Raw genomic sequence first — 12,249 nt, 5'->3', positions numbered from 1 at the left:
TTAAATGCTCTATATAAGCTTTAGATAGTTTTAAACTGATTGTATATCTCAAAATACCCTCGATAACAGTTTGGACCTATTTGTTTGAAATTTTAATCCAATTTTTTTTTCTGGGAGTAAAAAGTGCAAAAAATAACAAATTTGATATGAAGTTTTGTTATCTAAAAATGACTAAATCATAAGTTTTTGCTGGAATGAGCTCTATCTTGACATCCTAAAACAAACATTACCATTATGGTCACTCGAAGAAACAGCTAAAAAACGGTTGCATATCTTTAACCATCTTTGTTGGGAAGAATAAAAAATTTATATCGTAAATGTGCAGTATATGCAAGGCCTTTTCTAACAAACCGATTGCTTATCAACAAAATACGATTTGAAATAGTAAAACATTTTTCTAGTCCCTTGTTTTATAAAGTTATCTGATCAAAATTTTGAGAGAGCCCATATAATTACTGTGGGGAGTAAAAATAACCCCCGCAAGCCACGGGGAGACGCAGGTAAGCTATGAAATTTGTTCAGTCTGTACGCATAGTATTTGTTATAGGAAAGTATACTGACACTTTTTGAGAGGGGGGAATTTTGTGCCTAGGGTGGGTTTCGTTGGTGGAATTTTTAATGGAGAGGGAAATTTCTGGAAGAGGGGTTTTTCCATGGAAAATTCTACATGGGGCGATCTGACAGAATTACTGTTCGAAATTGTTTTTAAATGTCATACTCTCTTTCCCAAGTCAAATCTTTGCTGAAGATGGTTCAGGAAAAATTATCTTGAGGCTATTTTCAGTTTGGATTTCCAGAAATACCATTTTACGGAAAGAGAGGATTTCCAAAGCGATTGAAGAAATGATTGGAAATTAGTGTTTTTCAAATGACAGCATGCTAAGGAGAATTTTTCAAGCTGAATCGACCGCAAGAAAATTTACGGGGGCGAGTTTCTTACTGTCTGGAGGGGGTTTTACGGGAATTGGTATACTTGGTAGAAATTTCTACGTATGAGTTTCCTGCGAGAAGGGAATATTTAAGAACCATGAACCAAATCTACGGGCGTTATTTAAAAAATGATCAGAATAAAAAAAAGATTTTTTAACTGAAAGTAAAGATCATTAAAACTCAAATGAACAGAATTTACTTTGTATATGAAGGGAATACCCCCCTTCTCAATACTGTTATTTACGCTGAACTTTGACTGTTTGTCCCAATTTTTTAAGAACAGCTACATAAACATTGGTCGTTTGAATAGAAAAGGAAGCATTTCGTAAAGTCCTTAAAGCTTTAACGTAAAGAGCAAGGCATTGAGGAGGGAAGCGCCTCATTCATAAGCAATTTCTGTTTGTTTTGAGTTTTAACTTTGCTTCTTACTTTCCAAAAAAAACTTCTTCACTTAATATCCGTTACAATTATTGTTTTGTTGGAGTAAAAAACGCAAAAAATTACCAATTTGTTATTTAAAAATGTAAAAATGACTAAATCTTAAGATTTTGATGGAATGAACTCCATCTTGACATTCTAAAACAAATATGTTTTATCGTTATGATCACTTAAGGAAACGCGTAAAAAACGGTTGCATATCCCTAAATATCTTTGCAGGGAAGAATATACAATCTGTATCTTTACTACGTATTATATTTAAGGCCTTTCAGACACCTTTAAGCTATGAAATTTGTAAAATATACGTATATCATTTGTTTTTGGGAAGCATAGACAATTTTGGAGCGGGAGATTTTGTGATTGCGGTAAGTTTCTGTGGTAAAGTTTTTCATGGAGAGTGAAATTTCTGGGGGAAAATTTTGTAGGAATTTCTAACTAGGGCGATTTGACAGAATTAAAAAATACGATTTTTTAACTATACGTAAAGATCATTGAAACAAATGAACAGAATTTCTTTTGTATATGAGGGGGCTGCCCCCCCTCAATACGTTGCTATGTACGCTAGTTTGACTGTTTGTCACAAATTTTTAAGAACAGTTACTGAAACACGGATCGCTTAATTAGAAAAGGAAGTTTTTTTAAAGCACTTAAAAGCTTTAGCGTAAAGAGCAAGGTATTGAGGAGGGGAATAACCCCTTCATAAACAATAATTTCTGTTTATTTCAAGTTTTAATTATGTTCCTTACTTTCAGAAAGAAAACCTTCATTTAATATCCATTATATTAATGCTTAGCTTAGTGTTTTTTCACTTTAAGTGCCGTTTTTCATGCGTGATCAACATCCTTAGGTTTGAATTCTTTCAAGAAAAAATATCTCAAGTGCCATGTGGAGAGCAGAAGGGTATATAATCTCAGAAAATAAAACCCTTCTTGCTTCTCATTTTAGTCAAGATATCGATGTAATAATAAAGGTAATAAGAATTTTTGCAAAGTAACTGTTTTAGGTTTTTTTTTTTAAGAAATCTTCTTTTGGAATTTTGACAAGTCACTACAGACAGAACATCATATTAGATATGATCTAAATCATATTTGAAACTCATAAAGTTAGTTTTCATCTAACAAATCAAATGAGTAAATTGTAATTGAAAACATATCTTTCATTTTATGAAACCAGCTTTTAAGCCTCCTAGAGGGTTCCTAAATTATTTCTGGCCTCTATTATTATAATTAGATAGATCATTTCATAAATTAGGTGTCATATACTTGGTTGTATGTTTTGCTTCGTTTATTATTTCCATATTTTATCTTTTATCAAAAACTGCAGAATAGGGTTTGCTTTCAAGTGAGCATTAATTTTTTAGCCGAAGCATGACCCTCGAGTTTTTACGATTATTTCTTAAATGTCCGTTAAGTATAGATATTATAGGGCTATAAATCTTTAATTTTCTTTAAGGCTACAAAATGTTTGCAGCTGCAACGAATCCAAGGAACAAAGATAACTAGGAAGTATTCTCTGTACCAGATCAGAAAATTTTAGTTGAGAGTGGAAGAAGAAAAGACCGTGTAATTTATAAAATTGTCTTTTGTTTCTAATAAAGTTTATTGATTCAATGTTTCTTTTAATTTTTTTTTGCAATGCCAACGAGTACTAGATAGGTATGAGAGAAAAGCTAGGCGAAGTAGAGTTGACCGAATAGAGTGAAAGGATATGGGGATAAAACAATAATTCCCGATAGGATATAATCGCCCCTTTTCAAGAAATATGGCCATTTAAATCCGTTTCAATAAGAGTCCCACTAGATATAAAACAAGCAAAAATCAAAAATTTCCTATTTCAACGAAAACCATCTACAAAAGTTAACTAAATTTTCTGTACAATCTCCTCCAAAAACATAACTTATACATAAATGAACAAATATATTTTTAAATATAATCTCTACATTTATTTTTGTAGATCCTACTCCTCAGAAGAAGGCATTTATAAATCCTAAATTAAAAAGACATCCTTTTTCTAGACATTAATTTATCTCTCAACTGCCATTTTTTGATCAAACTACTTAGTGTAGCACTGAATTCAAGTAGACCCATAATTATTAAGTGAAAATACATTTGCCATTGGGGTTGTAGGTACCCTTGATAATAAAACAACCAATATCGAAACACAGGAAATGAAAAGTTGAAACAATGGCGAAAAAATGAAGATCTTGCACGAAAATCAAAAAGATTGACTAAATAGAAAAAACAAACAAGCTTAATCAGTGTTATTAATACACTAAAGAAAGACACAAATACCTTGATAACAAACAACAAAGTATAAAACAACGAAAATAAGAAAATAAAAAACCCAACAATGACAACAGATATTCAAGAGTCACCCTCTTATATGGAAAGCAAAAAGGTGATGGAATTAAAAAAAAAACTTGTTAGGAGTGATTGCAATTGTGGAAGTGGACTGCATGAATCGAGATGTCTTTGAAGTCTTCTGGACGCATGGTGGGACGCCTATGTCTAGTCTGTATAGCAGATAAATAAGTGACTGCCTAGACAATTTATCAGCAAATGCTGATAATTATTAATAAAAGTAAAAATTATGGTCTTTTATTTGAATTAGCACCAGAAACCCAGGTCACCTAGAATAGAAAACTGAGTTAGAATCTTATATCCTTCCTCTTTTCCAAACTAGATAACTGGTACAAAACTTCCATAAAATTTGACCACATACATTAAACTAACTAAACAAAGGTTCTTCCATATTAGTTCCAATTTTTATATTAAACTAACTAAATAAAGGTTTTTCAATATGGCACTACACTTATAAGTTCACCACTTATTCACAACTTATTTGTAACTTAATACACATAGTTCACAGAATTCCTTACATGTGAAATCTCTGTATTGGCTTCACAGGCTGGCCACTACGGGTAACGTATGGGGAGATTTGGTGTTCTTCTTAGGTTGAGCGTATGGTTCTTGGTGCTGAAAGGAGTGTGCGGAGCGCTGAGCTACACTCAAGGTAAATGGGTTGGGGAAGGGTCTCTATCGGTGTTACAGGTGGGAAGGGGGTTATTAATGATGGACGTATAGGTGCTGGTGAAGTTTCGGCTTCGGGGCTGTCCTCCTCATGGTCAGCGAGGTCTGGTGATTGAGGATGTTGGTTAAACGTTTTTATCGTTGGTTAAATTTTAACTTATTTGGGGGGTCACCTGTTGCGTTGGTAAGTTCCAACTTCGGTTGTTCCAATTATGTACGATCTTGGGTTTTCATCTATCCGGCTTGCCAAAGTTTCACAAAAATTTGAGCTCGAACTGGTTGACTGATTCGCAAAGGTTTTAGTTCCTTTGACTGTCTGTCGTGGTATTTGCTTTGGCGTGACTGTTTTTTTTATCCGATTCCGTCGAAATCTTTTATGGCAAACGGTTTTTGGTGTGGGAAGCTGTTTAGTGCAGGAAACGACTAACCTCAGGTTTTGCCCATCAAGAGTTGTGATTGGTATGCTAGATCGTCAACCGGGGTGTTCCTGTACTCCAGCAGCGCTAAGTTGAAATCATGTCCAACTGTATCCGTTAAGAATATCTTTGACTGTTTGCACTTTTTTTGCTAGTCCATTTGACTAGCTCGGGGACGATGTGGTTTAAGAGGTTTCCCAATTATCAATGAACTTCCGGAATAGTGTGGATGTGAAATGGTGGGTTTTGTCGATTATTACAGTACAAGGGGTTCCGTAGCGTGCAAATTTTTTTCTTAAGACAGGATATTATGTGATGTGCATTGGCATTTCCCCCCAAATTTATCGACTTAAAAAAAGCGACTGTTTCTACTTAAATTGTCACTGTTTTGGTAGGTCACGGAGTAGCTGATTTAGTGATGATAGACTGTGGATATGCCTTGCAAGATAGTTCATCATTCCTAATAGTGTCTGATTTATTAATAGTTCGTCTTTTGTAGAAGGGGTTCTTATATCACGCAGCGCTCAGGCCTTTTCTGGGTCTAGGTTTATTCCGTTTTCTAATATGACGTGCCTGAAATACGGTATGCTATTGCACTTGAATACGCATTTTTTAAAGGTTTAGTTTGACTCCTTTTTCACGGGCTCTTATGAGAGCACTCCAAACATTCGCGTCATGTTTCTAAATGGTTTTTCCTTAGATGATAATGCCATCAATAATTATAGATATGCCTTGGATGCCTTCAAACGCATTCTTTTGAACTTAAAACGGCCGTATTGTGTGTTGAAGGTTGCCAGCTGAGATGATTCTTCGCTTAGGACCAAAGACCAATAACCATGACAAGCGTCTAGTTTTTTGAAAACTCTGCCTCAGCAAGTCTAAGTATTGCTTCATCGAATGTTGGTATGAGGTGGCGTGGCCTTTTGATAGCCTTGTTTAGGTCATGTGGGTCGATGCACACTGGGAGGCTTTTTCCAGGCTTTTTAATTACAACCATGACGTTTACCCAATCTATGGGCTGGAGTACCTTTTCGATTACTCCAAGCTCTTCCTTCCTATTGATATCTTTTTAAAAAAATGGGGATGGGTCTTGGTTTTTTTTTGAAAATGGGGATGGGTCTAGCTGGTACAGCTTTGAAATCAGCTCCTCTTTTAAGCGTGATGTGGCATTCTCCTTTGAGTTGTACGATACCGTGGAATATGTCTTAGAATTCTTCTGTGAATTGGTCGGGTTTCAGGACTTTTGAATTTTCTACTTTGAGGATCAGTTTTATTAGTTTAAACTTGCGACTTGATTCAGAGCCTAGGATTGGTATGGGGTGTCCCGGCCCGGTATGTAATTTCATCAGTTGACAAACATGACGTCAGTCGAAAAGCAACTTCATGACGCATACAGCTCAATCCTTAAAATGACGTCTGTCGACAAACATGACGTTAGTTGACAAACAAAAATGACGTCACTCGACACACACACACACACACACAAACAGCTTTTTTTTATATATATACATAGATATACATGCCGCTACTTCGGTTGAGACCTCCACTTGAGTGTTATCAGTGAACAAAAGTAATTAAAGAATAAAATGAGTTTGCAGCCAGTTGAACTTTATCCTTTTCAATCGTAGACATCGTGACGGATGGAAACTTGGAACATTATCTTATATAATCTTGGTATTATAAAGCTATCTGTAACTTTTCAGGATCAAAAGAACATAGATGTGTACCAATTTCCACAAATTTGTAGCCCATCGTGAGCCTGCTTTAGCAACCGATTCTTACTTACAAGTCCCTCTCCCGTGATATACATCAAGTTTACCGGAAACAAATAATTGGTACACCAACTAGCAAAACTTGCAAACCCCTCGTCGCTGAAGATCATTGTAGCGTTACAGCTGATTATTACTTACAACTCCCCTAAATGTCTTACAATCGGGAACCAAGTTGTTCTTACCATCAATTACACCAGAAACAGACAATAGGTACAACAATCAGAAAAATTTGAAAACCCCTCATTGCCAAAGATGATTATAGGCTAATAGTCGACTGTTGCTTGAAAGTCCCCTACATATATCACAATTGGTATCGGCCTATTTTTGGTTTAAGCGTGTACCTTACCACTGAAGTTGTCAACCCTTTGAAACTTTCAAACTGATGTATGTCATGAAGGAATTTTTGTACCAAAAAATGGATGACATATACTTTGATCAGCTCATCAAGGTCTATCCATTGCTGTTGAAAAAAAAAAATTCTGTCTGTCTTAGTTCTAAAGTTGACTTTTTTCCCAGAGGCCAACTTTCTAACCTTACCTTAGACCTTAGATCCTCCTGAGCCATCGGTGCCGCATAGGGCGTCGACAAAGTCTCTCCATTCATCACAAAGCTTTGCGGCTGCAGTGATATCTTCCCATTGCGGAGTGAGGGAAATTTTTGCCTTTTTCAGGTCCCGATCATACTGCCTCCGCAGTGTGTGTTTTGGTCGGCCTCGTCTTTGTCTTCCTTCAGGCTGCCATTGATACACTCTTGAGGGCAGTCTGTCTTCGGGTATGCATAGAACATGACCCAAATATGTTCATCTTCGTTTCTTCAAAACTTCGGTCACTATGGGCTGGTTTGTTTTCAGCCGGATTTCCTTATTGGTAATTTTCTGATGCCAACTGATTTTGAGGATCCTTCGAAGGCAAATGTTTTCGAATCCAAGGATACGTTTCTCAAGTTGTTGGTTGAGTTTCCAACATTTACTGGCGTACATCAATATAGACAACACATTGCTGTTGAACAGGCGCAATTTTAAACGAAGTGAGTATTTGTTGCTTCTCCAAATTGGTGTTAGTCTGTTGAAGGCGCCTGATACTTGTCCAATCCTTCTCTTGATTTCAATTGTTCCATCGCTAGTATTTTTTATCCAGCTTCCTAAGTATTTAAATTTCTGAACCTGTTCAACAGATTTATCGGAGCATTGAAGAGTTAGGGGGAGCCAGATGTGGACATACTTTTGATTTATCGACGTTGATTGACAATCCAACCTCTCGGGCTTTTTCTGAAATTTCATCAAATAGCAGATGTAGTCGATCTTTGGTGTCTTCTAGTAGTACTATATCATCTGCAAAGTCAAGATCTGCGAGTTGTTTGTTGTTGACGTTTACTCCATAGCCCGTAGACTGTATGAGTACGTAGTCCATGACTATTGTAAATAAAAGTGGTGATAATACACATCCTTGCTTGTCACCAGTCATGATTTTGAAATGGCTTGTAACTCCGTTTTCTGTTCGAACACAGCATTTTCTTTCTTTGTACAGGGCAATAATCAGTTTTACTATCTTGGGGGGTATTCCATAGTATTTGAGGATTTTCCATAAGATTTCTCGGTCAACCTAGTCAAAGACCTTTTCTAGGTCAATGAAAAGAAGATATAGCTTTTTTTCCATTCCTTTGAGTCGTCAACCAGCATTCTCAGCGTGAAAATTAAGTCTGCACATGATCTTCCAGGTTGGAAGCCGTGTTGTTCATCACAAAGATATTTGTCCAGTTTCTGCTGTAGGCGTTGTTGTATAATAATTGACAAAAGTTTACTAGGTATCGACATTATGTTAATACCTCTCCAGTTGCCACAAACAAGCGCATCGCCTTTGAAGAGCCTAATAATGGTTCCTTTGGTCCAATCACTGGGCACTTTCTGATCAATCCATATCTGAGTTAGAAACTCAACCCAAACTGTCATGCAGTCGTAGACTGAAGATTTCAGCAACTCAGATGTAATGCCATCTACTCCTAGCATTCTTCCGTTCCTTAGCTTTCTGACAGTGGCTATGATTTCTTTTGGAGACGGTGGTTCTTCATTTACATTAAGAATCATAAATGGAGTGTCAGGAATTATATCTTGGTCATTTATTCTCGGTCTATTTAGTAGGTTCTCGATGTGACTTGCCAACCTTTCGTCAATCATCAAAGGGTCTGACAAAAAGGCTCCATTCTCATCCTTTACTAGATTAGTCCTGTTAGGTTTGAATCCAATCATCTCATTGGTTAATCTATAGACTGTTTTCAAATCTTCCTTCTTTGCTGTTTCTTCCGCCAAAGCTGCTTTCTGTTCAAAAAATTGCCTCTTGTCGGTCCGGACACTTTTCTTTACTTGTTTGTCTATTTCTCCATATGAGACTTGCAGAACAATTGATTCAGACGCGTCCGAGGCCAACAGAATGGAGAGTTTGGCTGATTTTCTTGAATCAATTAGTTTCAAGGTTCGTTCGAAAATCCATCTTTCTTTTTTTCTTCTTATAGCCTAATTTCTCCTCTGCAACTTCTCTGTACGTGGTTTTAAGTTTCTCCCATATGCGTCCGACATCTGCCCTTGGTTCTAATTCTGATTGCCAGGCTTCAAATTTATTTGAAAGTTCTAATTGGAACATTCGTGCTGTTTCCCTGTCGTTCAGTTTTTCAACGTTGAAGGGTTTGTGTGTTGTCAGTTTATTTTTTTCTGTGTCACTTTTAACTTTAGATGGATCTTAGCAACCATGAGGTTATGGTCTGATTGTATATCAGTGCCTCTGTAGCCTCTCACGTCGATTAGACTCTTCCGCCATTTGCGTGAAAAGATGAGGTGATCAATTTGATTGCACATGCGGCCATCTGGTGAAGTCCATGTATATTTGTGAATGGTCTTGTGTTGAAACAAAGTACCTCTTATGACAAGGTCGTTGTTCAGGGCGAAGTCGACAAGTAGCGCTCTGTTTTCGTTCATATCACCTATTTCATGTTTTCCCGTGATTTCAGGACAGTAATTGCGAAAATATCCTACTTTCACATTGAGATCACCTACGACACATATGATATCGTGTCTAGGAATTTCTGCAACAATACTTTGTAGTGTTTCATAAAAGTTGTCTTTCTCTATTTCATCCGCTTCGTTAGTTGGTGCATAGCAGGCAACGATTGAGAGTTTTCCATGAGCTGACCAAAATCGTGCGTAAATAATTCTTTCGTTTACAGGTGTCCATTTTAGCATAGCTCGCCTAGCTGCGGGTGACATCAGTACACCCACACCTGCTTGGCGTCTGTTTTCATGTCCGCTGTATGCGAGGACGTGGCCATCTTGTAGGGGTTACATCCCGCTACCAAGCCATCTAGTTTCACTAATGCCTGTTATGTCTATATTGTACTGTATCACTTCTTTCAGTATCTGTTCCGTTTTTGAGATCTGGCTCATTATTCTCACATTCCAAAATCCGAGCTTCAGTTGTTGCTTTGCGGTCAAAAATCGGGTCCGGGGGCATGCTGAGGTTGTTAGGGAAGTAGTAGTCATATCTGAGGCTAAAGTCGACGATTCAGTTGCTGGTTTCTTTTTTACAGGGACAGGTAGCAAGCCTTTTGCCCAACCCTCTTCCTTTCGCAACCAGACTTGGAACCGGCTTTGGTGGAACTTTGTAACACTACCACTTAAGAAGGAGCAAAGGATAAGCTCTAATTTCATTAGCAATGAGAGAACTTTTAAAGTTTAAGAGGCATATCTGATACCATTTCTCTATTGCTATCCCAAGTAGGAACAAAAAGAATGGTATAGTCAGCTGAAATCACGAACAGAAATGGGTAGAAACAATAGATGGCAGCACTTTCGGATCAGTGGGAAAATCGCACTTTTTTGTTTCTGTAAATTTTTCTATTTATCACTCAAAGAAGATATATCGGCTGTGGGGCCGGGGAACTGTCACATATATTTAACACTTATAGATTTTAGTCAATCTTCAATTTGAAATTGGTGCCTGCCTGCTTGCCTGCTAGGACGGAGCTTTCCACTCGAAAGCAGAAACGTGATTTGATGAAACGAAAGCTTGGCCGCACAGCTTCAGATACTCCTTTCTGACATAGGCTATACAAATCCACTTCACTTCGCACACCATAGGCTCTGCCTCGAGGACAAGCAAAAACCATCCTATTTGGCCCCTGGCAAGAGTTCCATGGAGCTTTCCAAAATGTAATGTCATATTGATCAATCCGGCCTGAGGTCCACACTTTCCGTAAAAACTGCACAGGTTAGACCCTTACCATTTTCCAGGAATAAGCTGAGATCAGCGGCACAGGAAAAAAAAAACAAAAAAAAAACGGGACAAAACCAAAGTGTTGCTCTCGCAACATAATTAAATAAACAATCATGGCAAATAAACATACAGCAGCCACCATACAAATGAATAAATGAATTAATAAAACGAGTAAAAGTTGAATGAAATATGTAAATAAAGCTTAAAACGAACAAAATCACAAGAAACAAGAGTTTAGCTGCTGCTCAAGTCCCACACTGTAAAAGTCTAAAACCTACTGCGTCATTGGTACTTTAGTGAAAACTATTAGAGTCTTGGAAACAACTAATAAAATTACATTGAATTTTCGTGAATAATCATATTAATTGCTAAAAACTCATCAGTTCAAGATTTGACTTCATAGTAATTTTCACTTTTTTTTTCAATGTTTAATTATGTGCAAAAGAAAATATTTGTAACATAATTTGTTTTCAGTAAAGCGCAAATGATACAAATTATGCTTTTACAATTAGAGAATGGGACTGTAGCCAAACTCTTAGTTGTATTGATTTTTGTTCGTTTTAAGCTTGATTTGTATGTTCAATTTAAGATTTATTTATATTAGTATGTGTTGTATGTTTGGTTCATTTGATTTTTCATTTTATTTCTGTTCGTTTTGGGTTTCATTTATTCTATATTAGTTCAAAAAAGTTCCAATTTCTGGCCCTTTTGAGTTTGAGAATATTTTGAAATAATAGAAAATTTTAATCGGATACATTTGGGGAAACAAGTGTATCAAGGGGGGAGGGGTGTCTGGTTACAATATGATTACTGTTGACTCTTAAAAAGGGCAGAGGAAATTTAAATTTCTAATCAAATGAGCCACCTCCAAAGTTTATATGACCACGCCTTCCATTAACACTTTATATGTTAACGATGGGTAACTAGCATAATTTATTGCCCTTTCCCCGAGGGCTGGAGGCGGCGGGAGTTTCAAACCCGAAACAATAGTTATTTGATATTTGGACTATTTTGAACGGAATCGCTATATAAAAATTTTGATCTGAAATAATATGAGAAAAGAGAGGAGAGAGGGGGTTGGGGTGCTAGTGGCCAATTGATCACTTTTGACTCTTAAAATAGATCTAGAACTTTCAATTTTCAATCAAATCAGCTTCCTCCAAAATTTATATGACCCCCACTTCCTGTCACAGAACGTATTGTATTTTTCCCCAACAACACGAATAGTTACGCAATACCAGCTGACGCATCATTCTTGAAATTTTTAGAGACATACCAAGGAATTCTCGAAAACCAGTTTGCACATTCTTGAAATGATGAAAAAAGGTGTTAGCAACTCCAATATTACATCGGGATAGGGCTCTGCTCGTATGGATTAGAGGATACTACTTTCAACTTAATT

The 12,249-nt window shown here is 36.8% G+C and overlaps 1 protein-coding gene and 1 pseudogene across 1 annotated transcript; both read right to left on the bottom strand.

The window, feature by feature from the left end:
* LOC136032351 (kelch-like protein 3) overlaps window positions 1-7,188 on the bottom strand; it is a 28,197-nt pseudogene extending 21,009 nt beyond the window's left edge.
* Window positions 7,189-8,203: 1,015 nt separating this feature from the next.
* LOC136032350 (uncharacterized) lies at window positions 8,204-9,841 on the bottom strand. The gene is made up of 2 exons (XM_065712673.1): window positions 9,306-9,841; window positions 8,204-9,032 (listed from the first exon to the last, which is right to left on the bottom strand). Exons 1-2 carry the CDS (start codon window positions 9,839-9,841, stop codon window positions 8,204-8,206), a joined length of 1,365 nt encoding a protein of 454 aa, XP_065568745.1.
* Window positions 9,842-12,249: the final 2,408 nt, after the last annotated feature.

The sequence above is a fragment of the Artemia franciscana genome, chromosome 10 (genome assembly GCF_032884065.1).
Source record: "Artemia franciscana chromosome 10, ASM3288406v1, whole genome shotgun sequence".
NCBI lineage: Eukaryota > Metazoa > Arthropoda > Branchiopoda > Anostraca > Artemiidae > Artemia > Artemia franciscana.
This window is presented reverse-complemented; position numbering and strand designations above follow the sequence as displayed.